Source organism: Actinia tenebrosa, unplaced genomic scaffold, assembly GCF_029948245.1.
Source record: "Actinia tenebrosa isolate PJP-AT-01 unplaced genomic scaffold, QUT_ActTen_1.0 PGA_scaffold3__52_contigs__length_22856419, whole genome shotgun sequence".
Taxonomy (NCBI): Eukaryota; Metazoa; Cnidaria; class Anthozoa; order Actiniaria; family Actiniidae; genus Actinia; species Actinia tenebrosa.
Window position 1 is genome coordinate 16,621,693 of NW_028292580.1, and position 27,746 is coordinate 16,649,438.

General features: G+C 39.4%; 3 protein-coding genes and 1 pseudogene across 4 annotated transcripts; 2 read left to right on the plus strand and 2 right to left on the minus strand.

The window, feature by feature from the left end:
• The first annotated feature begins 6,329 nt into the window (after positions 1–6,329).
• Positions 6,330–7,845, plus strand: LOC148908752 (uncharacterized; annotated as a pseudogene). The gene is made up of 3 exons (XR_016120676.1): positions 6,330–6,883; positions 7,077–7,337; positions 7,626–7,845. The product of XR_016120676.1 is annotated as an uncharacterized LOC148908752 (transcript).
• Positions 7,820–12,701, minus strand: LOC148908753 (uncharacterized). The gene is made up of 12 exons (XM_089034976.1): positions 12,032–12,701; positions 11,746–11,961; positions 11,424–11,607; positions 11,069–11,282; positions 10,576–10,933; positions 10,228–10,425; positions 9,895–10,081; positions 9,104–9,352; positions 8,771–8,942; positions 8,355–8,500; positions 8,089–8,283; positions 7,820–8,018 (listed from the first exon to the last, which is right to left on the minus strand). Exons 1-12 carry the CDS (start codon positions 12,392–12,394, stop codon positions 7,891–7,893), a joined length of 2,610 nt encoding a protein of 869 aa, XP_088891102.1. The 5' UTR covers positions 12,395–12,701; the 3' UTR covers positions 7,820–7,890.
• A 5,846-nt stretch (positions 12,702–18,547) lies between these two features.
• On the minus strand, positions 18,548–20,584 carry LOC148908754 (uncharacterized). The gene is made up of 3 exons (XM_089035641.1): positions 19,998–20,584; positions 19,812–19,904; positions 18,548–19,655 (listed from the first exon to the last, which is right to left on the minus strand). The coding sequence occupies exons 1-3, from the start codon at positions 20,172–20,174 to the stop codon at positions 18,774–18,776; spliced, it is 1,152 nt and encodes a 383-aa protein (XP_088891767.1). The 5' UTR covers positions 20,175–20,584; the 3' UTR covers positions 18,548–18,773.
• Positions 20,585–20,591: 7 nt separating this feature from the next.
• LOC148908755 (uncharacterized) lies at positions 20,592–27,713 on the plus strand. The gene is made up of 3 exons (XM_089035960.1): positions 20,592–20,693; positions 20,761–27,556; positions 27,624–27,713. The coding sequence occupies exon 2, from the start codon at positions 21,062–21,064 to the stop codon at positions 27,281–27,283; it is 6,222 nt and encodes a 2,073-aa protein (XP_088892086.1). The 5' UTR covers positions 20,592–20,693; positions 20,761–21,061; the 3' UTR covers positions 27,284–27,556; positions 27,624–27,713.
• The last annotated feature ends 33 nt before the right edge of the window (positions 27,714–27,746 follow it).

The following is a 27,746-nucleotide window of genomic DNA, read 5'->3' on the forward strand; positions in this document are numbered from 1 at the left end:
GCAATTGTGAGTAGTTTTGCTTTGATATCAAGCGGGATTCCTGTGTTGTGTACACGGACGGACGGACGGAAGTGACGTCAGCCAAGCCATGAAAAATCAACTCGATGGTTTACCATTTTTTCTTAAGTATTGTGCTCCGCTCGCGCGGGCCTTTGGACTGCGCGGGAGCGCGCTATGAAACTAGCAGATATTTTGGTCACAAAATGCAAAGCAACGAGAAACGAATAGAACGATGTTAGTGTTGAGTAAGGATAGCGAGCACAACACAACTAGATAAAATATCAAACATTTTCCTGTTTCAGGCCGAGTACTTTGGATGCAAATACTACAAGCAAGTATTGGTTTCTTCTTTGTTTATTTGTGGATGTTTACAGATAGCTCTTCTGTTGGTGGACAGCTCATTAAGAGGTCTCAATGGGGTTGGAGTCTAGAGAATGCTTCCTACCACCAGATGGAAGCCAAAGATTATCCAACCTGCCTAGTAAACTGCATTACAGACAAGAGGTGCCGAAGCCTTACTTACGATTTGCTTGGGAAGAAATGTAAGCTGAGTGGTGAAACCCGCTGGTCAAAGCCATTGCAGTACATAGGTAATATATCAAACAGCATCTACATGGAAATGATTCTGACGGCCGATCGAATGCAGCAGATTACTCCTGGAATACCGAACACCTCTGAACCACCGACCACACCACTGACTACCTCTGAACCACCGACCACTTCTGAACCACCGACCGCCCCTGAACCACCGACCGCCCCTGAACCACCGACCAACACTGAACCATCGACCACCACTGAACCACCGACCACCACTGAAACAGCGACCACCACTGAACCACCGACCACTTCTGAACCACCGACCACCACTGAACCACCGACCACTTCTGAACCACCGACCATCACTGAACCACCGACCGCCCCTGAACCACCGACCACCACTAAACCACCGACCACCACTGAACCACCCACCACATTTGATTCAAAGAAATACTGTAAAGGCAAAGCTAATGGAGATTATGTCCACCCAACTGACTGTAAGCAGTACATCACATGTTCAAATGGCTATACATATGAAAGACCTTGCAGCGGCTCAATTAATCCAGTGTGTCCTGCAGGATGCTAAAAGTATAGCCAGACAATGTGTCACAACTGCCTGGACTTCACCTCATATAAACATGACCAAGAGCCAATCGGAATTCGTGTATATCTTTATTTTACATGGTTTTTTTCTCTTTTTTCTTGTTATTGCAAGAATTATTGGTCATAATGCATTTGGACTCTGGAAATATTGTATTATCATTGTTATATTATTGCACCAGTAATGATGAAAAGGTAAATTATACACCGTGAAAAGATGAAAAAACTTACTGACGTTTCGGACGCTAGTCCTTCGTCGGAGTAAAAGAGAAAGAAGTGGTAGAAAGGAGTGTATATATGATAGAATAAGACAAAAGAAACCAATGAGAGCAAGGTAGGCAAGGAAACAAAAACAAACAATCAAAAGACAAAAGAAAAGGTTAGTTGAAAATAAAGCGTTCATTAATCCCGTTGGGACTAAGGCTTATTCACCTATTGGGCACTCTTAGTCCCAACGGGATTAATGAACGCTTTATTTTCAACTAACCTTTTCTTTTGTCTTTTGATTGTTTGTTTTTGTTTCCTTGCCTACCTTGCTCTCATTGGTTTCTTTTGTCTTATTCTATCATATATACACTCCTTTCTACCACTTCTTTCTCTTTTACTCCGACGAAGGACTAGCGTCCGAAACGTCAGTAAGTTTTTTCATCTTTTCACGGTGTATAATTTACCTTTTCATCATTACTGTTTCATTAGAAACACCGACGCAGCTCACACTAGTTTTTAGCTAGTTATATCTTTATATTATTGCACGGTGACTGTGCGGATATTAAGATATCCAAATAGCCCTCAATGATACAACTTGAGATTACTTCTCATATCTACTTCTCATCTAATCTCACAATCATAATACCGCACTGTAAAAACTGCCTGATTGAAACAACCAAAAAAATGGTTATAAAAAATTGAATGGTTATTTCAACCAAACTGTTATTGGTTGATAAAAATGGCCAATATCAATATGGTCGTCATTAACAGGTTCATTCTGGTGCATCCGGTTCTAGCTACGAGTCTTCTGAAAAAAATCTAAATATGTTGACGGTCGTACATAAGCGTTTCTGTTTACTTTAACACATCAGCAAGAAAAGGTTTGACTCATTGGAATTTAAGCTTAGGCGTTAATAGTATTATTTTACTTCAACTTGCATCTTTCCTTGATTCTTTTGTTATAAATAATCAGAAGATAAAACTATGTGCGAGTGTGCGCATGCACAGTGGGTGCACAGTGCTAGAAATATCCCACATGAAATGTCAGCAGTTCATTTCCTTATAAAAATAGTCAATGTAGTCTATACTGAATAAAAACTATGTGCATGCTTGTTAGTGTCGTGTGACGTTCGCAAGCAGATGACGTAAGACGATCATTAAACGTTTAATTATCGATCTGCTAACATCTTAACGAGTGAGCGAGTGACACATTTGCATATTTTAGACCCCTCACAATAACTCGTTTCTACGCTTCGCGTATCCAAGAGTTAAAAAATGGTTGTTTCAGTTGCATTGCTTTGGCCTTAAAAATATTGATTATAATGACCCATATACTTTTGGTTGTTAAAATCCGCAGTATTGTAAAATTGTTTATAATAACCAATAATATTATGGTTGTTGTAACCCAAAGTAAATCGCTCATAACAACCAATTATATTTCAACCATTTTAAAACTGGTTGTGTCAGTTGCATAAACTTAACCAATGTTTTTTGGTTTAATTAGCCCCATTAAAATAAAGATTGATTGATTAATTGACTGGCTGGCTGGCTGATGGCTTTTGTAAGCTCTGTACTATATAAAAGCCAAGCAGAAATGGCCGTACGAAAGTTCGTGCTTGGGGAGTTTCCCGCATGTGGTGTTTACACGTTTACTGGACACTTGGATCGCTGCTTTCCTCGCTATACGCATGCCCAGAAGGTGACACTGTCAGCGGTCTTTACAATAATATGATTTGAACTGCTGCCTGCGTATGGAGAAATCTGGCTACATATTCACTATAATTTGTTTAAACTAATTCAAATAGTAGAAAACCAATAAAAAATAAGGAAAACAAAGCCGTTCAATCCCATCCCAGGAGAGATGGGTCGTCTCTAGGCAAATCGCTGTCGTTTCAATTCATGACGTCACGTTCCAGCTCGATTTTCAAAATGGTGCAGACCTTGCAAGACGGTTAGATGATGGATAAAAGGGTCAAAATATTCTTATTAAGACGACTTTCTGTTTTGATTTAGCATTTAATACAAATTCTAGTTATTGCAAAAGATATTTTACGAGTTATTCTACGGATACTTTGGAGAAAGACTATGGTTTTAGAAGTTGAAAATTAGAAAGATAGCTCTAGTGCCATGTACATTTTGAATTTTAAAAAGACTCGAAGAACATCAAGAATCAGTCCCAAAATAGGAGGTTTAATAAAGACGATATTAAGCATTGTCTATGCCAATTTTCAAGGGAATTGGTGTTTTGAAACTCCATATCAATCCCTTCAAAGTTTTGATTGGGTTGGGACACGAAGTATCATAAATGGGTGCTTTCAAAAGAAAATGAAATAAAACTATACATTTCATTTTATTAGACATTTAATGAAGAAAACTTTGGGACCAGTTTCTAAGGCTAGGTGCCAACATATAGTACGTTACAATCAGCCTTTCCAAAATTGAGGTAGAGACTGGGGCCGAGTGAAGAAATATTAATCTAATAGGCCCTTTGCAGTTAACGGTCACGTGTCTGTACTGGACTGCAAAATTTTTGTTTTTATATTAAATTGGTGATTCTTTTTAGCTACTTGTAAAGAACTGAATGAAATGATGTGTAACCAGTGTGTTACGAAATGCAGTTTTATTACGATCTCTCGAAACAGGTTGTAGAAAGTTTGTTTGCTCACCAGTATATTTCACCCATGGGAATCAAAATGTTCATTCATTGCTCTCAGTGAATTAATCAGCACGTGATTGCTTAGCTGCCTGTTAAAGAATAAACCCCATCACATGAAAGTTCACACTAAAGTTATTACGTTTATCGAGTTTGAGAATGTTTGGGCAAATACTGACTTATTAGCAGGCTTTAAACAAATCGTAAAAATGAGAGACAATGTATGCTTTTTGGGGACGCTGTTACGTCTCAAAGCCCATACGTTTTCTCTTATTTTTGGCTTGCTATTCAGTATACAATTCATCCAATCATGCTCATACTCGATAATAGTACTCAGTGATGTCAATAGCATGAGCTTTTTTGTGATGGGGATTTATTTCTTACTTGGATTAATATTTTCACTCGGCCCCAATCCCTTTCTCAATTCCCGAACGGCCAATAATAAATGTAATCTCTAAAGATGCCCACCTCCTCGTCATATTAAATAAACTTCCTTTAGAAACTTTTTTTTTTGAGAGAAGTTGCATAGTTTATTTTCAGGATGGAATTGAATGAGGGGGGTCAGGTACGAGGTGACGTGGAGAGGGGAGGGGGGGGGGAGGAATATACAAAACATATTTTAGCTAAGTACGGGTTGGAGTGGGGGGGGGGGGGGGGGGGGGGGTGGCTGTAACGGATTACTTAACACTGCCTTCATTACCAAGTTTGACGTCCCATCTTCTCGTGCGTTTGCCCTCAGCCAATCAGATCTGACAAATTACTCTTATTATACACGTTCACACTTATTTCTAATTTTGTGAAGATAACATCTGCCAACTTGCTTCAGTTCATGATCTAACACCACAAACAAACGAAACAAGTCAAAAATCAAGTCACGAAATGAATTCTCTCTCAGGTAGGCATAGCTTTTTTCCCTTACTTAAAAAACGTACAATCTAACGATAATGCTACCGAGATATCGAACTAGAATTTAGAAGTTGATTTTTGAGGAGGAAGGAAAAGCCAGTACCCGGAGAAAAAAAACTTTGACGCGCGGAGGATAACCAATAACACTTAACCATCACACTCCTTATTTGATTTTGTCAAAGTTATATTTTAGAGGAATGTTTTGGGGGGATTTGACTGCTAGTTTAGGGATCTAAAATTCGCAACTGGTCGCTGCAGTTTTCAAAAACATGCGAACTCGGCGGTGTCTCCGAGCTGAGTTGCACGGTGAAATTTTGTTTTTCGCTGCCGCCAGTCAAAAATATGAAAGGTACCAACTGATTAGGTTTGATTGAGGGCAGCGAAAAGTTCGCATGTTTTTGAAAATGCAGTAAAGTCTGCAGTAGTATATATGGGTAATTTCCCCCCTTTTTTATACAAAAATACTTTAACAAACAAATGAACTATTTTTCGCACACTGATTTCTTGATTTCAACAAACGTTATGGGATTCGGTTATACGAGTAAGGGCTGAATGCAAATCAGTAATTATAGTTAGACGAGTTCACTAAATTAAAAGTTTCCTGTCGGGTAGAGTCGAGAAAGCCGAGGTACGTTAAGAAGTGAAATGGAAGGACATTGGTAAAATGGGAAGAAACAAAACAAAGCAAAAAAAAAAAAAAAAAAAAAAAAATCCATAACGCTAAATGAGAAAAAGAGAGCTAGAGAGCTAAGAGGTAATTCATTCCTGAGTCTTAATTGAATTAGAAAAGGCTGAATCGAAGCGAGCCAGGGAGCTACTATAACAAAATGAATCAATAACGCTTCAAATAAAGGAACACCATGACTTTTTTTTTTTAAATTTAAAAGAAAAATATATAAATAAAGGAAAAACAATGGATACAGTGAAAAACAAACGCTGAGAAGAGGAACGAATTTTAGGTTTTGATATTTTTTCTTTGGCTTCATAAACAGTTCAAGTAAGAGGAATTATTGTTTTTGACGTATTTGATCGATCTCCTGGAGCTTAATTCGCACTGACGACATAGATCACATGGTTTTCTCGTTAAAAGTCAATTTTCGATTAAAATTCCTTGAAAAAATATGTTTATGAATTAACTGTTTTTTTCTTTCGTCGCTTAACAAAAAGGGGCTATGTTTTTCGTTTCTTTAGTCAAAGATATACAATGTTTAAGGAATTTTTCCTAGAATAACTCTGTTATATTTGCTATTTGTGTAAAAAATAAATGAAATAAAAAAAGAGTTCTTCTCACTTGTTTAGAGATAATTGCAGTGGAATACCTCACGTAACCCAAGCTCACTACATTTATAAGAGAATGTATGGGGATTTAGAATATGCCGTATTTTATTTAGAAAAACGAGTTTCAGCGAGTTTTAATTAAAGTGCACCTACACCCTATTTTTTTAATATTCTTAACTGTTTGTACGGAACTTTTTAAAATGTTTTGTGGTATTTCGGTCACATTTGAAAAAAAAATTGAATGCGAAAAATTGTTTTAAAAATACGAAATGCGTGGTCCATTACCGCAGAATCAAAGCGGGAGTCTGGGTCCGAGTGTGACGTCACCCCAGGCCATGACTTGTTGCTTGGTGCACGAAAGTTAGTAAACAGATCGAGTACTTTTGAAACACAAGAGATTTTTGAAGACAAATTCGTGAAGATGGACTCTGATAACTCTGATCTAGAGACATCTTTTGACTTACAAGATGAATACGATGTTGAGGACGAATGTTTTGACTGTTCTGAGCAGTCCGATTCAGGAGAATATTTGTCAGTCGAAGGAAATGATGATACCTCTGAGTGGTACGAAGGGCATCATTCAGGAGAACCTCTGGCAGACGAAGAATGGACGAGACAGTATGAAAATACTGAACGAGAAAATGCCAAGATTGAGGAAATGCTTCACAAACGATTGACTGCCGTTAGCGTAGTAAGCGAATGGTGAGTTTTCTGTGCTATTGAAACATAAAAGCGCCCCGTGAATTTATAATGCGAGAGCGGTTTCGCCAAACCGTAAACAATGTTTTTGAATGAGCTCGAGGATGACACTAACCAAGATTGCGACTTTTGTAAGCTTTACAGTTTCTTGTTACGTGTACATTGAACATTCGTGTTTTTACTGTTTGTTTTGAAGGTGCAAGTGTGGCAATTGCTCTACTGAGATGCTAGTAAATATAAGCGAATGCTATTGCTGCAAAGAACTCGACGGATGCGACGAAGCTCTCCATTCTCAAGAAGTCCTTCAAGACCTTGATGAAAATGCCGAGCTGAACTGCATAACCGAACATCCTGGCTTCTCAGCAGTATGTCTCCAAAAATGGAGTCTTAAGCTAGCAGCTGATAAGTACAAAACCAGAGATCGGAAAAGATATCAACAATCAGGATCAGAGGAAAGGTAAGCTGAATTTGTGGCTTCTTTATGTACACATTATACTTTAACCAAAGAAATTATGAAAAAACCTTATCAATAAAAAGTTAAATATGCCAAAAATATTTTTATAAAGCAGTTTGTCCTTCTCGACATTAATTCCAAGGATTGCATGGGATATGATAATTTTTGCAGTGAACCAACCCCCAAACTCATGAAATTACCTTAATAAATCAAACTATTTTATATTCATTAGTTATTGATCATAATTTTGTTGTAATCACACACTAAACTGATTCATTATTGACATTCCAGCTTCCTTCGTAGCATTGCATATAGGGAGTTCACAAGACCTAGTGCATGGGTATTTGGGATACAAGAGACGAATTCCACTACCAGCCTGTGCTTACACACGCATCAGAGAATGTTTCAGAATTTCTGAAGATGAACTACACAGTGGGTTTGAAATGGATCTTGAGCCTTTAGTTTGACTGCACAATGACAAGATATAAAAATAAAAAGTATTTAATACAAATTTTGTAGATGAAACAATTTAGTGTTTTAATAGTCGATGTTTTTTTTAATTTCTTTGGTTTTTTGGACAGTCAATGACATTCTTGTGTCCTTTCATAGGATTTTTGCATAGGCTGCAATGTGGGGCTCTCTTGGCATGTTCTCTACTTGTTAGTTGGTTTTGTTCAGGGACATCTAAAGAAAAAATATTAAAAATGTATAAGTAATATAAAATTTATAAATTTAGCTAAGATGTAAAAAGTACCTGCACAAGTAGGAGGAACATCCTCAACCACAATGCTTTTCCTGTGCAAGTGCTTTTGAAGAGCCTCCTCTCTTGGCTGCTTCTCCAGCATTGAATTCATTGGTGCTGGGGTCATCTGTCTTAATTCATCTTGTGCAGCAGTCAAGTCTTCTTTTGATGAATTCATGAACGTCTGGGAAATTTCTTCCACGTAACCTATAATAAAAATTGAGTTTAAAATTATGAGTGACAAAAATGTAACCCTTGAAGCACAACACATAGCCTACCATAGTCTGGTTTTACTCTGACATCCCTTATCGTGGCTTCTCCATTTTTGAACTTGGGATAAACCACCTTTTGTCTGTTGTTGCCTCCCGTTGTTTCTACCTCTCTCCAAAGATTAAGGTTGAAATGCATAGCAGCAAGAATGTGTCTGAAAAGAAAATATCCAAATTTTAAACATATGCAGTTGGATTTGACAGGGTTTTACCTTTGGGGTTCATTGGACTCCCAAGTTATCTAAAATTGAATCCTATGGCATATATGTTTTTCAAACTCTCTTTATTTCAAAGATATTTTCGTGTCTCTAGAAAGCAATCTATTTTTGTTTGGGCGTCCTATTCATATTTTTTTTACATATATAACCCAAATTTGGTGATCTTATTTATCAATCAGGTTTCTCGCTAAAATTCTAAATACAAACCGGCAATACATTCCAACATATGAATATGCAATCATTTTGGGAGCAAACTGATTGATGAGGGAATGGAATCCTTCCAAGCAACTGGTCTGCGCCCAAGGGGAAGCTTGCTGGATACCCTTTTTCAGAGAATCTTTTGTCAAGGCTTTACAAATTTTTTCATACACCTCTGACCCTAAAGAAAAAAAGGTAGCTTAGAAAGTGTTTTAAATTTTGAGATTAATAATCTTACACTCCTGCTTACTTCTTGGGTGAGAACTTTACACAAGATGACAATAGTTTAGTTTGGACTTTATGAAACTTAAAGCCAAATAGAATACATTATGCAAAATGTACCTTTAGATAACCAACGTCTGGGTTGAAGTATCCCATGATTGCACTTGTTAAAAATTGGATCATCTAGGCTATTGTGAACATTCACTATGTGACTGAGAAAAGATTTAAACTTTGCCCAGATCACAGTACCAGAACCATTTGAAGTAGATGTGGCACTCCAGTACAGATGCCTCTCACAGGGCTTTATCCACTCCTTTACTTCTTCATAATGCTTTTCTTTAGAAATTTTTGTGAGGACTTTCCTGATTTCTGAAATGCATAAAATTAATCTACATGTAGTGGTAGTGCACATGTATTCAAATCTAATAAGCCTAAAGCGAGATGATATTTTACCCCCGACTCTATGCCATAATAGTTTTTAAAATTCTTTCACATCAAAACTTTTGATTCCTTAGAGAATACAGGAACAATAGTCATAGTTAGTGAACATAAACAAAGTGAAAAGGACTATAGTCTAGTAACGGGTGGTAAAAAATCATCTTGCTTCAGGATTATATATAAACTTTTCATGCGTCAGGGCAAGTATGCTCTATACCTACTCATTGCAATAACGGTTTCATAATAATAAATCACTGACAGGTTTAATATTACAGTGCGGCTAATGAAACCGTGGCCAATTGTATAAAATTGACCGGTAAGAATTTCGAACTTAATGCTACCATATGATTGGCTAATAATTCTAGTTTATCAAGTTACCCTGGATATAGTAATCACACTAACTATTCTGCATATACTGTATATTGGTCATTTGCATACAAATCAAAGCAATAATGAAGTCACTCATAACTCACTTTTCTTAAGGTGCCATAAATCAAAGTAGTGGACAATGTTTGTCAACACCTTCTTCATGTGACAAGCAATACCAGTGTGTCGGTCAGATATAAATGTTAAGATCACAATCCCATATCCTATTAGGTAATCCATGCATTGTTTGAAGCCTTCAAACTCCATTGCAGGACTATTTCCCACTTGGTTCCTCTGCGGGCAATGAAATAAAAAATATTTGTTTGCTGAAACAAAATTTGTGGTTCATGAAAAATAAAGATGGCAGTAATTGATATTAACTGCTATTTTTATTATAGATGGTTCAAAAGAGAGTCCTACTGATAAAGTTCATGTCTCACCTGAATTAATGCAAAATGTATAATCATGGGGACAGTGCAACAAAACATGGTATATGCACCATATTTTGCACTGTGCCCCATGCTGTCATGCCGTCCATCACCTGCTAGTACAACACCACTGCCCATGGACTTTATGTTGTCAAGCATCTTCTTCTGGTAGCTTTTCCAGTACATATGTATTGCAGGGAACAGCTTGGTCTGCAAATAAAATACAAAATCCATATAATGCTATTTCTTCTCCATCTTCGATCAGAAGATGCATTTGTTTGTTTATCTTAACTGATTGTACCATTATCATTATAAACTACCTATGACAAACATAGTACAATATATAATACCAACACTCACTCTTTGATGTTTAAAGAACGTAGTCATCGACACACAACCAAGACCCATGTGTGCAAAGATTTTTGATATTTTGGAGATTGATCCCCCAGCCAAAAGGATTGCCATGCAAAGGAGAAAGTTCCCTGCTGGTACACCCCAACCTGGTATCACTGGTTGACTGTGCCAGACATTTTCCCTCTTTAGACACTTTGGGTTGCTGCAGGCAGTTTTTATTACAACTTCTGTCCCAACTTGGCTCACTTCTACCAGGGGGTTATCACTTTTGCAACAGTGACAAAACTTGAACAGCAATAACAGCTGGGACAGAAAAACAATGAACTTTGGCTCTGATCGCAGATTGGTGTCATTCAATTGAACCCTGAAATAAGTATATGTGATATGTGTTAAAAATATTAAATGGGTATATTAGCAGTATCATGAAGTGCAGCTACATTATGTTGTACATGGCATTAGTAAACATGAACATTATAAAGTAGAGAGGGGAAAAACACACCTGTGAGCTGAATTTTCTATATCATCCTCAGATTCATTTGCTGACTCCTCTGACTGTGTTTCATAGCTGTCATCTGGTTCTTCTTCTGTTACTTCCTCCTCGCTTTGGTCATCACTGTCGTAATCCCACTCTGAATCAGTTACACTTTCTTCTTGAGGAACTGAGTCACCCACTGTCTGAGTTGCCTTGTTTTTCGTTTTGTTATTCTTAAGGCCTGATAATAATAATATTTATAAAGATTTCAAGTATTAGGTTCACAAATACATATTAGTATAATATATCCTTCTAGGAACCCTAAGAATGTTTGTCACTTATAAAATCACACATACTTATAAGGACTAGCTACATTACTTACGTCTTGTAAGCCTTCTGCATTCAAGCTTCCTTTTCCTCAGGTGTGATCTCAGGGATATTACTTGGTTTCTCAGCAGTCTCCTTTCTTTTTGCCATTTGGCTTCACCAGTCGTAGGGTCTCTAGTACTCGATGTCTCCTCCGTTTCCATGAAATCGACATTTTCGTCCTCCCTGTTCTCGGCACTCTGGTGAAAGAAAATCGATAGTCGATTGAGCTACACTGTATTATGTAAACAATCATCCTTACTCTACCATAAACAATGACTCGTGTTCAAAACATATGAGTAATAAAGCCCATAAGACTAAGTTGTAATAATAATCACCGTAATATCTTCAGTATTAGAGACAGGAGCAACTTCTAAAACCTCTTCTCTTTGTGCCACAGGCAAGAGCATAGGCTCAGGCTCGCTGACTGGTTCAGTTGTACCAGGGTCTTCGACAGTGGCGTCATCATGATGATCTTGATGTGCAGTACTACTGGGGACGCTTTTAGAAGCAGCAGTCGACACGGTGGCATTTTTTAATGATTCTATTAAAGTCTATCACGAAAAATACACTTTATTAGTTTCATAAGAAGGTTGCAGTAAATGTTTTAGCTGAGTTTTTTACCTTTCTTCGATTGCGATATGTTTGCTGTTTCTTTGGCGAGTCTAGTTGACCAGCATGTAGCGTGGGGTAAACATTCACTCCAAAACTGTCTCGTTTCAGTCGAGGGAAGGCCGGTTTTCCCAAGGTAGCAAGAGTTGTAAATCTTCGCTCAAATGATTCTACTCTAAAATGCACAGAACATATGCACGAGTTCCTTGTAGGCTCCCACTTTGCACGCTTCACCTTTACAAACTTTATCCATCTAGTCCTTCGCTTCTTGGCCTCGGGTCTTTCATCATTAAAATACGGAATACTATGAAGGGCAATCCCTTCAGGAATATTTGGAACGTTGCTACATCCCCAAACTACACATTTGTTGGGCATTTTAGCGTTTGGAAATAAAACGTATTTAAGAAATTTGATAAAAGCAAGCGAATAGTCTAGAAAAATCTGTATAGAATCTGTGGTAATCTTTGGTTGTGTTGGCCTGTGGTGACGTCACACACCGCTCGCCCCAATCTCCTCTGTAATTACGGCCATGGTTCACTTACTTCGGCTAAAATGGTCAATTTTTCAATCTTTGACAGAGCACCAAAAATTCCCGTTTTGATGGATCTAAAAAATTTTTCCACAAATCTGCTTTTTGTGCCTTAAAGTTTTACTCCAGATCAGAAAAAAATAGGGTGTAGGTGCACTTTAAGTGTATTTAAAAGAACAAAATCCAACACCAAGGAATATTTTTTTCTTATATTTGTATCAAGAGAATATTAAGGAATTAATAATAATTAGTTTTTTAAATTTTTGATACTCCTATGGGAAGTATTATATTTTTACGAATATTTCTAGGAATCTGCTAATGTCCTGATTTATGCTCAACACTAAGCATCGCCTTAGATTTACGTGTTTTTGTTGTTGTTGTTGTTGTTTTTCGTTTTTCCCGTAAATAAGTTCTTGATTAATTCCATTTAAACCCAAAGGTTGGTAGAGGGACTTTGCTATTAGGATTAGTTGTTTTTGTCCTCAGAACCATTAAGACATGGCTCTTTTGAGGAAGTGATGGAAAATCAGTTGTTTATTCATATCTTTGACAGTTTGCTATGAATCTTTCCCAAATTTGGCTCGTAGTAGTAATTCTTCAAGGCAAGCAATTACCGCATATCTGTTACCATGGAAACCAGGTCACGTGACCACAAGGTCGCCATCTTGGATTTTTAAAAAAATCGTTTGTAATCGTGTTGACACTACTTCAAAAGTCCTGAAAATCCATACGGAAGTGACAGGGAGAACAATTTGAATGAAACTGAAAAATAAAAATAAGATCGGGGAAAAATCTTCAATTATTTTTTTATTCGAGATGAAGATAATTTCTCCCATAATAAAAATCATGCAGTGAAATCGAATCGAAATGCACTACATTGTTTTGTTTCGTTTTTTGTAATCATACTTGCTCGAACAGCTTAATAAACAGTTGAATATTTGGTGTAAATTTATATTTCATTCATTCATTAAATAAATTATATGTGGAAAGATATAAAATTATTGAATGAAAGTCTTCTTTGTTTTGCCGATGGCACCTCGCGATAGGAGGCGAACAAAGCTGCATTTTTCTTGAACGATAAACATACGATTTTTGGTTAAAAACAACCGAATTTTTAAAGATTTACAAAGTTAAATAAGGACGAATATTTGTAGTCGTAATATGCTCTCCGCGATTTATTTCCTCCAGCATTAAAATAAATTAAGCTTATCTATAGAAATATAAAAAGTTTTGAGAGAAAGTCTTTGATTTGTCGATTCGTCGAGAAAAATGCTTGTCAAAAAAATATATACACGATTTTTTGCTAAAAAACACACACCTGAATTCTTGAAGAACACTTCTTGATTCACCTTTGACTACATGAAAGTTTTTTTTTTTAAATTGTTTTTGGTCTATAACTTGTCCTAAAGCGATTTTTTCTGTGCATTTGAGAGCCGCATTTGTGAGTAGTTTTGCTTTGATATCAAGCGGAATTCCTGTGTTGTGTACACGGACGGACGGACGGACGGACGGAAGTGATGTCAGCCAAGCCATGAAAAATCAACTCGATGGTTTACCATTTTTTCTTAAGTATGGTGCTCCGCTCGCGCATGCCTTTGGCCCACGCAGGAGTTCCGCTATGAAAGTAGAAGATATTTTGGTCACAAAATGCAAAGCAACGAGAAACGAATAGAACGATGTTAGTGTTGAGTAAGACTAGCGAGCACAACACAACTAAATAAAATACCAAACATTTTCCTGTTTCAGGCCGAGTACTTTGGATACAAATACTACAAGCAAGTATTGGTTTCTTCTTTGTTTATTTGTGGATGTTTACAGATAGCTCTTCTGTTGGTGGACAGCTCATTAAGAGGTCTCAATGGGGTTGGAGTCTAGAGAATGCTTCCTACCACCAGATGGAAGCCAAAGATTATCCAACCTGCCTAGTAAACTGCATTACAGACAAGAGGTGCCGAAGCCTTACTTACGATTTGCTTGGGAAGAAATGTAAGCTGAGTGGTGAAACCCGCTGGTCAAAGCCATTGCAGTACATAGGTAATATATCAAACAGCATCTACATGGAAATGATACTGACGGCCGATAGAATGCAGCAGATTACCCCTGGAAAAGCGGTCACTTCTAAAGCAGAGAGCACCCCTGAAGCATCGACCACCACAAAACCAGCGACCACCACTGAACCACCGACCACCACTGAACCATCGACCACCACTGAACCAGCGACCACCACTGAACCACCGACCACCACTGAACCATCGACCACCACTGAACCACCGACCACCACTGAACCACCGACCACCACTGAACCACCGACCACCACTGAACCCTCGACCACCACTGAACCACCGACCACCACTGAACCCTCGACCACCACTGAACCACCGACCACCCCTGAACCGACCACCACTGAACCACCGACCACATTTGGTTCAAGCAAATATTGTGATGGCAAAGTTAACGGAGATTATGCCCACCCAACTGACTGTAACCAGTACATCACATGTTCAAATGGCAACACACATGAAAGACCTTGCAAAGCCGCAGTTGGTTCAGTGTGTCCTGCAGTATGCGTAAAAATATAGCGTAGACATGTGAATCAGATCATCTTATCATAATACAAGTCGCAGAATGCTGAATAGACTAGTCACAAAAGGTATTCCATCCATTTTTTAAATGACTATATTTATCGATGTATCAGAGCTTTAGAATTTGTTGTTAAATCATTTAGTATATCTCCGCAGATTTGATAAGCCATTTCGAATATCTAAAGGCCGGTTTAGACGGTACGATTTTCGCCTACAACTATCGTATACAACACGCTCGCGCCATCCTACAATTCGAGTCGTAGCTTGTAAATCAAGCCTACAACTCGCCTACGACAGACGCGAGAGTGTTGTATACGATAGTTGTAGGCGAAAATCGTACCGTCTAAATCGGCATTAAGACTTCATAGATTCGTTCCATAGCATGAGAACAATTCGTAAACAATAGTAAACTATTTTGGCAATCGTTAGCATTGATGTCACAACTGTCTGGACTTCATCTTCTATATGGCCAAGAGCCAATCGGAATTCGCGTTATATCTAAAATTGTATTGAAGAGACACTAGAGATCGCGACGCAATATACAATTTTCCAGTGTTTTTATAATTTCTATTTTTACATGATTTTTTTCTCTTTTTTTGTTATCGTAAGAATTATTGGTCCTAATACCTATGGACTCTGGAAATGTTGCATTATCATTGTTATATTATTGCACGGTGACTGTGCGGATATAAAGATATCCAAATAGTCAATAATACAACTTGAGATTGCTTTGCATCTACTTCTCATCTACTGCACCAACACAATCGTAATACTGTATCATGTTTTTGTGTATCCCTCTTAAAATAAAGATTGATTGGTTAATTGATTGATTAATTGGCTGGCTGGCTGGCTGGCTGGCTGGCTTATGGCTTTTGTAAGCCCTGTATATAAAAAAGGAACTAAAATTGCTTCCGCCCAATGACTAACCTTACAAGATACTTATACTAAAACGTTAAAAAAGTCAAAAAAGTAGAAATCCCTTCAAATACGGCAGAAATCCCAAGTATTCAATCTCCATTAAGCTATTTATCTTGTTTTTGCATACTTTTGATGAGGAGAATTTTAGATAATAAGGTTTGTAAGGCTCCATATTTCACATTTACTCCGACGAAGGACTAACGTCCGAAACGTCAGTCTCTAAACATCACAAACCATACGGTGTGTGTATTAAGTTAAATCAATTCTCCTACTATATAAAAAAATACTTGGAATCACTTCCCGAAATGACCAACATGTCCAGATATAGCCTAAAACGCTTTTCAAAAATATAGTTAAAAAAAAGAGAATAACCGATTTTATGAATTTTATCGAAAAATTTCATAGAAAAGTATGATAATACTCGTGTTCTATCGTGGCCCGTCAAGTTCCTTAAAGTTGGAAGCGCACGCAACCTTAAGAAATAGGTGTATTGAGAGTTTTCTCACGTCTTTTCTGCTATCGCAATGATAGCTCCCCTTGATCAAAAGATTTCAGGCATTCCTAACGTTTTAACCAGTGGCATTTTGTTGTCTAAAGGCTCGTCCAATTTTGGAAACTTTCAAAACATCACTCGTAGCTATAAATTCCGAATTGTACTCGAGATCGTGCGATTTCCTATACTCCCCCTTTTTTTAAACAGATCCAGTTGCCATTTTTTGGAAGTGATCATGGAATCTTCGATTTTTTCACAATTTTTCTTCACTTTTTAGCTGCCCACATTTTTTTTTTGTTCTTAAAAAGGATTTAAAAAAAAAGTTTTTAAGGAGTCTACGAAATTCAAACCCTGCTCTACGCATGCCCCATCTCGTACCCTCGTGCCAAGATCTCCCTTCGTTTCTCGCCACAGCGTGGACGCGAGAGGAACAAAACCGAGGTGCTTTCGCTGCGAAATTTAGTGTTCAAGAGAATACTTCGGAACTCTTATTGTTTCATAAAGTTGCTTTTAATAAGCAAGGTTATATAAAAAACTCTATACCTACAACATGATAATGTACACGCAAATTATGGACAGTATCGTCCCTTTTCTCATTCAGTAAATACCGCTGTTTTATCGCTAGAGACTCACTGTGTACAGGTTAAAATTAGCTCGTTTAAGAGTAAAACCATTTGCAAAAGTAAACTGTAATGTAAAGAATGTGCAAGTTGAATAATATCAATGTTTTTAAAATCCCACACTTTTAGTGGAATCTATGAACAGCTGACTCATCAATGAGGCTAAAGTCTGTTTAAATGAGTCTGTGCTCTTCAAAAACAGCGGTATGTATTGAATGCGAAACTTGTGTATTGTCAATGAACTAAAAGCCAGTGTAATGCCATTAGTCCATTTCCCAAGCAAGGATTCACATGATGAACATTCAATCGAGAAATCAGAGTAGTTTGAATGCACAATTCAAATTGGATCAGTGAATGTGTACGTCATATAAGAATATAAAGTGGATATACTTATTTCAACAAAGTTAGTCACCTGAAATGAAGCTACAAAGCTGAGGCCGGCAAGGATTATGGGTAGATACATTTTACATGTTTCAACCGCTTGATAATTGTCAATGTACTTGCACATCTTTTACCAGTGACATTCTATTCCGAGATTCTTCAAGCTGTAGTTTGTATCTAGAAAGCTTAACTTGTTTAATATGAAGTTCTAGGTTTTTGGTGACTAACTTGATTGAAGTAAGTAAATAACATTCGGTAACGAACACATCTATTTTGCTTCAAAGGCTCGAATGAACAGAACTGAGCCTGTGGCAATTTGTTGATACCGCAGACCATTAGAAGAGCAGGATTTCATTGTGCAGACACGAAGACTTCATTGGTTGGAAATGACAATTGAAATGTAAAGATAAAAGACACGAAGAAAACAAAAAAAAAGGGGGGGGGGATCGAAGTTCGTTGGGCACAAAAACGAAAAATGCCAGGCATAAATATCGGATAAATAGTTTACAAAATCTAACCAAAAAAGTAAAAAGAAAGAAAAAAAGAAAGAAAAAATATGGATGCATGTACTTTAGGTTGAACTGTGTACTAATTTGTTTCCGATATTCCAAAGCTAGTTTGACAAAATTTTAATATAAAACTGTTTTTCCGTTTTCCGACGAATTTTCTGCGACGAACACCTCTTAATAGTCCGGCTGTTAACGTCAAAAATTGTTCACTTTAATGATAAAAGCATGAAACTTGGCATGATTGCTAACCTCCCTGGGACAAACATTTTTTGATATGGGGCCAAGCGAAATTCGCTTGGGGACAGCAGGAATGGGCATGCCCGGAATTTCCGACATGGAAACGAGGCTACAACATAAAAACACTCTAAAATACGACAGTTTTGAGATACTTCCACCACTAAACATCGAATTTGTGTCAAGTGAGCAATTTCACTTGCTTTGAGTTGAATAATGACAATCACGTGATCGTTTTAAAAAAAATCGACTTAAGCTTGGGATCCCTGTGTCGAAAAATCAAAAAGTTCCTATTTTTGTGGCTTTTTTAGACCAATTGAGATCATCTTTGTTTTGATTAAACGGAAATACTAAAAACGTTAAGTCATATATAAAACAATTTATACTGCATGAATAATTAAAATGTTTCAGGATTAAATATCATTCATTGTTTGCTCATGAAATTTCTGTCCACTTGGTTACTCATCTCTCTGTGTACAGCTTCCTCCTCAACCACATAAGCCTGTACAAACCAAATTAGCATTTTTACACTTACACCGTCCTTTGCAAGCAGTCTTGCATCCGCATCGAATAAGATCGTAGCAACTTTCCTTTGCTTGAGGAAGAGTCGTCCAATATGGAGCCCATGAACTGCCATCTTTCTGCCATCCCCATTCTGAAGGACTGGGTAAAACTGGTTGCTTCAGAAGTGTCTGGCCCCAAATATGAATTCCTTGAAATATAGCTCTATTGATATGCTGTAACAGTGCAGCTTGTGTGGGAGAGATATTGTCGAGGTTCCTTGCCTTCTTTGAAAATAACTCTTGCCTTGCTTGATTAACTGTCTTGATGTTACTGGTGCGGTCGTACAAAAGAACGACAAAACGTTCAACTTTGGCAATAGATCCTTTATCTTCAGGAGATTCTTTGAGAGTTTGCAGAGCTGGTGTCAGGTCTGTAAACACGTTCCACACGTCCCATGCTGTCTTCTTTCCGCGGCCACCAAAAAAAGAGACAGTATCACACCCGGTAATGGCGTGAAACATAGGCAATACTGATGCTTTTCCTGGGCCTAATATAGATGCGATGGAATGCACAGGAATGTTGCAAAGATGCTTTCCTGAACCAAAGGTGATCCATAATCCATCTTCCTGAAGAGAATTTACAACTGATATTGCGAGCACAACTACATCTGTGTCGTTACTTCTAATCTTTATCTTTCGATGGCCACAACAATTAGCATCAAGTGTATGAATCATCAAACGGGTGTCCGCTTCTTCGTGGGTACAAGGTTGAAGAAGACTCATATCCATTCTGTTTACTGAAGATAAGACCCTGTCAGCGTGTGTTGAATAGATCTCTTTGCCATCTGGAATGTCAAGAGAAACAACCTGATAACGAAATGAATGGAATGGATGTTAGTGTTAAACGTAGGTTGACATTCGAAATTAAGTTGTGTTGTGACCAAAAAATCAATAATTTCAAATAAAATTTAATGTTTGCAACCATGCACACTGCTATCGCATTTGTATTAATTATCACTGTACCTTGTTAGCAAGGAGTTTGAAAAACTCGTCTTTATTTTCATTGACTCTAAGAAACCCTTTCCAGTCCCGAGGAATTCTTGTCGATGGAAGCACCTGTTTTACAGGGGGGGAAATGTTCTCAAATTAATCGAATGTTCTATCTTAAATATATGCAATGTACACTGATTATAGTTTTGCTGCACATACCTTTCTACGTTGACCATAACCTCTCTTCTCTCGAGTAGATCTTTTCAGAGAGTCATCTCGGTACACATCCCATACTATGTCAAGTCGCTTCACTGACTCTAGCTGTCTGAGAATATAGGGTGCAAATACCGCATTGAAGTAATCGTCAAATGTGCTTGCGGTTTTGGGTGGCAACATTTGGACAATAACTGCACCATCAAGAATAATTGCATATTGAATCTACACTTGGGTGTCCTGCAACCTCAGGCGACGGTTTCGGCAAACACTTTATCAATTCTGCTTTTTGTCCTGTTCTTAGCTGCCCTACTTGCGAGAGAGATGGCGGCCAAGGCTGATTTTCGAACTTGAAGAACTCTTCAAGATTTCCATCTCGGCTTTGACAAGAGATGTATAACCTGGAAAAAAGTGCGCAGTCTTCTTTTAGCACTTGTAATTTAGCGCCTTCTTTTGATGTGGTTTTCTTGCCAATGGGTGAGAAAATATGTAAGTTGTTTCTTGGTATAGGGTCAGTAATAGGCTTCTTTCTCTCGACGAGCCGCTCTTGGAAGAACAAATTGAATTTGTCTTTTCCAACCTTTTTGTAGACGACAACTATTTGATTTCCTAATTAGCGTAGGTTATTAATATTCATAAGTTGAAATTATGGGATGTAAGCCGGGACAGGCAGCAAGACGATCGTAATACGTACACCATATGGTATGTCAAGATTATATTTGATTTTCCGTAAGATATAGGCTTTTAATTTGTAACTTTTTATTTCTAGTGAACCTCGTAATTATAAATCTGTCTATTGTGAATGAAATAACTGAAGAACATCAAGATTATCGAGAATTAAATCGCTGATATAATCGACGAGCGTTTTGCGTTGTGTACCCATTACCGAATTAGATGTCCCCACTGAACGAAAGAAGATGTCCGCTACATTATTGTTCACATATGTCATTCACCGACTGATGGACATTTATTAAGCTTGATTCTGCAGTTATCCAGCGTTTATTTCATCTCCGAAGAGTGTTTACAAGAATCGTACGGCTTGTGAATTCCTCGAATTTCCATGTGCAGCGATGGATGATGACACAGGAAGCCCGCCGGCAAGACGCAAGAAGCCCGCTGATCGTGAAAGTTGTGACGGAGTGAGAGAAGAGAGAGCTGAAGCTCTAAGACGCTCAAGATCGGGATATATTGGCCAATTGACAAAGAATTATCGAAATATAAAAGAAGTGATGAAATCAGAGAATTTCAATGATATTGATACCGTTCTGAGGATAAGGCAGAAAATATTGAACACATTTGATAACTTCGAACGGTGTTGTCAACAGCACTTAGAATGCTTGAAGGAACAGTTGGATATTGAAGAAGCTGAAGGCATTTACAGTAGAGAGCTAGAAGCTAAAAAAGACATTGAGGGAGAAATTGATGCGTGGACCCACCGGAACAAAAGACCGTTCATTGACTTTGATCTGCCTCTTGTCGAACCCTGCGATTCTAGTAGCCAAGCAGGCTCTAACGAAAGTTCCCAATCAAGTACAGCAACGAAGTTAAAGTTGAAAGCGAGGGCAGATCAAGCTGTTGCCGAGCTTAAGATTAGACAGTTGAAGGAAGAGCAAGAATTGCAAGAAAGAATTGAAGAGATGACGATGAAATTGCGGTTAGAGGAGGCAATTCAAGTCAATAAAATAAAACGTCGACACACATTACTAAAGGCTCAACACGAAATGGAACAAAGAAACACTGAACTAAAAATCTATGAAAGGGCCGAACGAGTTGAGCTATACAATTTTTACGACGACGACGACGACGACGACGTGTTACCTGGTTCAAACCCCTTTGGCTCCACACCAAGAAGTGCCCCAAAGGAATCGACTAGAGTTGCAGACTTTAGACAGCGCCTCCCTGTGAACCCGTTTGCAACTCCGATAACACCGATCTCCACTAACCCATTCGCAGCCCCGATGGCCCAGACGCCTGGCAGTTCGTTAGCAACACCGACAAGGGGAAGCTCAAGTAACCCGTTTACGACGACAGAATGGCCTGATGTAGTACACAGGAAGCCCAAACCGAAGTTTGTTCATGCTGCGCATGCACCGACACCACAGGCATGGCTGGACCTGAACACACCCGAGTTCTACGTCGCTGATTATGATAACCGTCTAAGCGACACTGCCAATAACGATGAACCACCTAAGCCAGCAGTCCATGAGAAGGTCCTCAGTCAACTGATAAAGCAGCAAGAAAGGATCACCAGCGCCATGACCAACGCTTTAATGCTTCCTAAACCAGAGCTATTAACCTTTGATGGAAACCCATTACACTACTGGAGGTTTATTCGCAACTACGAACAGAACATTGAAGCAAAGACTGAGGATAACGGAGAACGATTGAATTATTTACTGCAATATTGTACGGGCAAGGCTAAAGAAGTGATCAAGAACTGTGTAGTATTGGACTCTACCGACGGCTACCTCACAGCACGAACGTTATTGCTTGAAAGATTCGGCGAACCTTATGTCATAGCCACGGCCTACATTGATCTTGTAACTGAGGGACCCCCGCTGAGGGCGTCTGATAGACAAGGCCTGCAAGTTTTCGCCGATAAGTTAAAGGACTGTGAATTAACTCTACGTGCCGTTGGATATTATGACGACTTGAACAATGCTGACAACTTGAAGAAAATAGCAGAACGTTTCCCTGTCCACCTAAAGGCTAGGTGGCTCGAGAAGGCTAGAGTGATACGAAGCGGAGGAGGAAAACCCAGCATAGACCATATGTCCGAATTTTTGTCTGAGAGAGCAAAGGCCGCAAATGATCCTGTTTTCGGACAGATTATGGACTCAAAGGACACGTCCAGGGACAGAATGCGACCCCGAAGTAAACCGTTTCAGAACACGCCAAGGCCGCCAAGAGCTACCACCCTAGCGACACACCAAGCAGAAACGCCGAAAGTGACGGCAACAACAAAGGATTCACAATTAGCTTCGAGGGCCGCATATACTTTAAACGACCAGGTAAAGTGTGGTCTTTGTGCCCAAGCACATCTTCTCACAAGCTGCGATGAATTTAAGAAGAAGACGCAAGGTGAAAGAATGAAGTTTGTTCGAGACAAAGGGTTATGTGACAACTGCCTTAAGCGAGGACATAGAGCAAAGAATTGCTATCAGAAAAAACAGTGTGAAGTGGATTCCTGTGAGGGAAAACACCACACGTTGCTGCATCCACCGAACAGCTCTAACCTTAATCAACAACCGAGCCAGGATTCAAGTAACAATACGAACAGTGCTAAAAATTATAATGTCGTCAAGGCTGATAGCGTAAACAGCGTCGATGTTCTTGCCAAGGAGAAAAGAGTATGTCTTCCAATCGTGCCCGTAAAGGTTCGTGGAAAGAAAGGTCAGAGATCTGTTGTCACCTACGCTCTTTTGGACCAAGGATCCGACACGACATTGTGCGAGAAACGCCTAATAGAACAGCTGGGAATCGAAGGCGCCGAACGAACATTCTCGTTGACAACTATCGAAAAGGCAAACGTTCAGCGAAAGGGATTAACCGCGAGTTTGGAAGTTACAGCTCTTGACTCAGACAATGTCGTCGAGATACCGACCGTATGGACAGTCAAAAAATTGCACATCACTACAGAAGGTGCACCCAGAGATGAAGACATTCGTAGGTGGCCACATCTAGCAGAAATACAAATACCTGAAATAGACACTGATGAAGTTACTTTACTCATCGGCAATGATACGCCTGAAGCCTTTTGGGCGTTAGAAGAGAAACGAGGACAACGGAAGGAACCGTATGCGGTCAAGACACTCCTTGGATGGACCATCGTAGGACCGATGACTGAGTCTACGCATCAACAAAGTTTGAACGCACACTACATATCTTCCCACGGTGATGAGCTTAAGGCTCAAGTTGAAAGATTCTGGAGGACCGATTTCGGAGATGCAGTACTAAGTTCCGAAGAATGCATGTCAGCAGAAGATAAAAGAGCGTTGTCTATCATGCAGGAAAGCACGGTTTTATCTGAGGGTCACTACCAAATGGCCCTGCCGTGGAGAAACAGCAGTTATTGTACATTGAACAATCGACCGATGGCTGAGTTTAGACTTGCAACATTAAAACAAAGATTCCTGAACGATCCTGGACTTTATGAGAAATACAAAGAAGTTATAGATGACCATCTGACTAAGGGCTATGCCCGTCGCCTTCCCAACGAGAATTTTGACCAGAAGAGAGTGTGGTACCTACCCCACCATGCTGTGATTACCCCCAAGAAGCTACGCGTGGTATTCGACTGCGCCGCCAAATGGAAAGGCATGTCATTAAATGACCAACTATTGCAAGGACCTGATCAAACGAACAATCTCGTAGGCGTCCTTACTAGATTTCGCGAAGAGCCCATAGCACTAGCAGCAGATATCGAAGCTATGTTTTTGCAAGTCAAGGTTGAGCCCAAGGACTGTGACATGCTTAGATTCCTTTGGTGGCCTGATGGAGATCTTAGTCAACAGCCAGCAAATTTTCAAATGCTAGTCCACATTTTCGGTGCAACGTCTTCGCCAAGTTGTGCGAATTTTGCACTCAGAAAAACAGCTGACGACAATCAAACCGAATTTGATGATGAGATTGTGAACATCGTGCATAGGAACTTCTATGTGGATGATATGCTGAAGTCGACAAGTACTGTTGAAGGCGCTATACGAACTGCATCTGAAGTGACTGAACTGCTACGACGAGGAGGATTTCGTCTCACAAAGTGGATGAGCAATAGTAAAGAAGTCCTCAAGTCGATACCTGAATCTGAAAGAGCTAAGGCTGTAAAGGAACTAGACTTTGAACGATTTCCGACGGAAAGAGCCTTAGGAGTTGAATGGGATGTCGAGAAAGATTGCATCGGATTTAAGACACAGGTAAAGGAAAGGTCTCTTACAAGACGTGGGATGTTATCCATAACGAGATCTGTGTATGATCCATTGGGTATCGCTGCTCCATTCGTCCTGTTAGCCAAGCTAATCTTGCAAGAACTTTGTAGACAGCAATTAAAATGGGATGACCCAATCCCTGAACATAACCTCGTTGAGTGGAAGAGATGGCTAGAAGACCTACCAAGACTGTCAAATGTGAAGCTACCGAGATGCTTGAAGTCACCTGACCTTGGAAACATCGTCACCTATGAATTGCACCATTTCGCAGATGCTTCCCAGTCAGCTTATGGCACCGTATCGTACCTGCGGATGGTTGACATTAATGGGGAAGTACATTGTTCGTTCCTGAACGGGAAGTCAAGGCTCGCTCCTGTAAAACCAGTGACCATTCCTCGCTTAGAACTATCGGCGGCCGTTGTAGCAGTCAAAATTGATAAGATGTTAACAGCCGAGCTAGATCTGCCGCTGACTGAGTCGACGTTCTGGACTGACTCTACAACAGTGCTTCAATACATCAACAACTTCTCAAGACGATTCAACATCTTCGTAGCACATCGGATTGCTATCATTCACGAATTTTCTACCCCCAAGCAGTGGAGATATGTGAATACCAAAGACAATCCTGCGGATGATGCGTCCAGAGGTTTGACCGCGGAGAAATTTACAGGAGACGAAGGAAGGCGATGGTTGTGCGGCCCTGAGTTTTTATGGAAAGGCCAAGATTCGTGGCCAGCACCAGTTCTCAAGATATCTGAGGTACCAAGTGACGACCCAGAAGTGAAGAGAGAGAGACAGGTCTATATGGCACAGCAAAGGGACTCAAAGAACTTCCTGCAACGAATGTACGAGCATTACTCTGATTGGTATCGCTTAAAGGTGGCCATTGCCTGGATGCTGAGATTCAGAAACTACTTCGTAAACAAGTTAAGAAGTTCAAAGCATGATTTTGAAGTTAAGCCTGCTACAAGAGGAAGAATAACTGTGAAAGAGATTCGAGAAGCAGAAGTTGCAATTATCAAGGATGTACAAGGCCAAGGCTTCACAAGGGAAGTGAATATCTTGAGCAAACAGATTGAGAAGTCGAAAGTCAAAGTTTCCACAAGAGAGAAACCCCTACCAAAGGCAAGTTGCATTTTCAAGCTAGCCCCCGTGCTTAAAGGAGGAGTTTTATTAGTTGGAGGCCGCTTAGAGAACGCCCCAATTTCTGATGCAGCCAAACATCCACCAATTCTACCGAAGAACCACCCTGTCTGCGAGCTTGTTATTAGACATTATCACCAACTGTACGGCCACGCTGGAAGAGAACACCTACTGGCCCTTGTAAGACAGCGATATTGGATAGTAAGCGCAAGATCCCTAATTAGACGTGTGCTGACGACATGCTTTGACTGCCGAAGACGTAAGGCCCCGCCTATATCCCAACAGATGGCAAACTTGCCAGTTGACAGGCTCACCCCTGACGAACCACCATTTTCATTTGTTGGAACAGACTTCTTTGGTCCATTCTTAGTGAAAAGAGGTCGGAGCACAGAGAAACGGTATGGATGCATTTTCACTTGTTTAACATCACGAGCCGTACATCTAGAGGTTGCTCATAGCTTGGAAGCAGATTCCTTCATCAATGCGTTGCAGCGGTTCATGAATCGCAGAGGAAGACCCATCGAAATCAGAAGCGACAATGGCACTAACTATAAGGGTGGTGAGAGAGAGCTACGCAAATCTTTACAAGAATGGAATGTTCAGAAGATCGAGAGTTTCCTAAAACAGAGAGAAATCGTCTGGAAGTTTAATCCCCCAGGAGCCAGCAGCATGGGTGGAATATGGGAGAGAATCATAAGATCTGTAAGGTCCATTTTAAGGGCCCTGTTGAGGGAGCAAGTTACTACAGACGAAGTCCTGTTGACTTTAATGACGCAAGTGGAGGCCATTCTTAACAGTAGGCCGTTGACAACTTGCAGTGATGATCCCAAGGACGACTCCCCTTTAACGCCTAACCATATCCTGTTACTGCGTCCAGGAGCGAGTATGCCTCTAGGTGTATTCACGGCTTCTGATAACTATGGCAGACGTCGATGGAGACAGTGTCAATATCTAGCCAATCTGTTCTGGCGCCGTTGGCTCAAAGAGTACCTACCAACTTTACAATTGAGGCAGAAATGGATCTCCCCACAAAGGAACCTAGCGAAAGGTGATGTTGTTTTGGTGGTGGACGAGACCGTTAAACGGGGCCAGTGGCCTCTGGCATGTGTACTAGAAGTTTACAAGGCAAGGGAGGGACTTGTACGCTCCGCAAGAGTCAAGACGTCTAAGACAGAGTTGGTCCGTCCCATTCACAAATTGTGCTTGCTGGAAGGAGTTGATTAAAGCCTCAAGAATCAAGGAAGCACTGTTAGCGAATTACACAAGAACATTGTTGAGTTAATTGATAATTGTGCTATGAAACCAAATTAATTTCTTATTGTCGTCAGGACAATGATTTAAGAAATGATCCATAAGAAATGCCTCATTTGGGGCCAGTAATGTAGACGACAACTATTTGATTTCCTAATTAGCGTAGGTTATTAATATTCATAAGTTGAAATTATGGGATGTAAGCCGGGACAGGCAGCAAGACGATCGTAATACGTACACCATATGGTATGTCAAGATTATATTTGATTTTCCGTAAGATATAGGCTTTTAATTTGTAACTTTTTATTTTTAGTGAACCTCGTAATTATAAATCTGTCTATTGTGAATGAAATAACTGAAGAACATCAAGATTATCGAGAATTAAATCGCTGATATAATCGACGAGCGTTTTGCGTTGTGTACCCATTACCGAATT

Coding starts and splice junctions, on each gene's coding strand:
- LOC148908753 (XM_089034976.1), bottom strand. CDS start 12,394: ATGCCCAACAAATGTGTAGTTTGGGGATGTAGCAACGTTCCAAATATT. Junction 9,353..9,894: donor TTTATGGCACCTTAAGAAAA/GTGAGTTATGAG, acceptor TATGCATTTCAG/AAATCAGGAAAGTCCTCACA. Junction 8,284..8,354: donor CAGAGTAAAACCAGACTATG/GTAGGCTATGTG, acceptor TTTTTATTATAG/GTTACGTGGAAGAAATTTCC.
- LOC148908754 (XM_089035641.1), bottom strand. CDS start 20,174: ATGTTGCCACCCAAAACCGCAAGCACATTTGACGATTACTTCAATGCG. Junction 19,905..19,997: donor GTTATGGTCAACGTAGAAAG/GTATGTGCAGCA, acceptor CCTGTAAAACAG/GTGCTTCCATCGACAAGAAT. Junction 19,656..19,811: donor TCAAACTCCTTGCTAACAAG/GTACAGTGATAA, acceptor TTTCGTTATCAG/GTTGTTTCTCTTGACATTCC.
- LOC148908755 (XM_089035960.1), top strand. CDS start 21,062: ATGGATGATGACACAGGAAGCCCGCCGGCAAGACGCAAGAAGCCCGCT.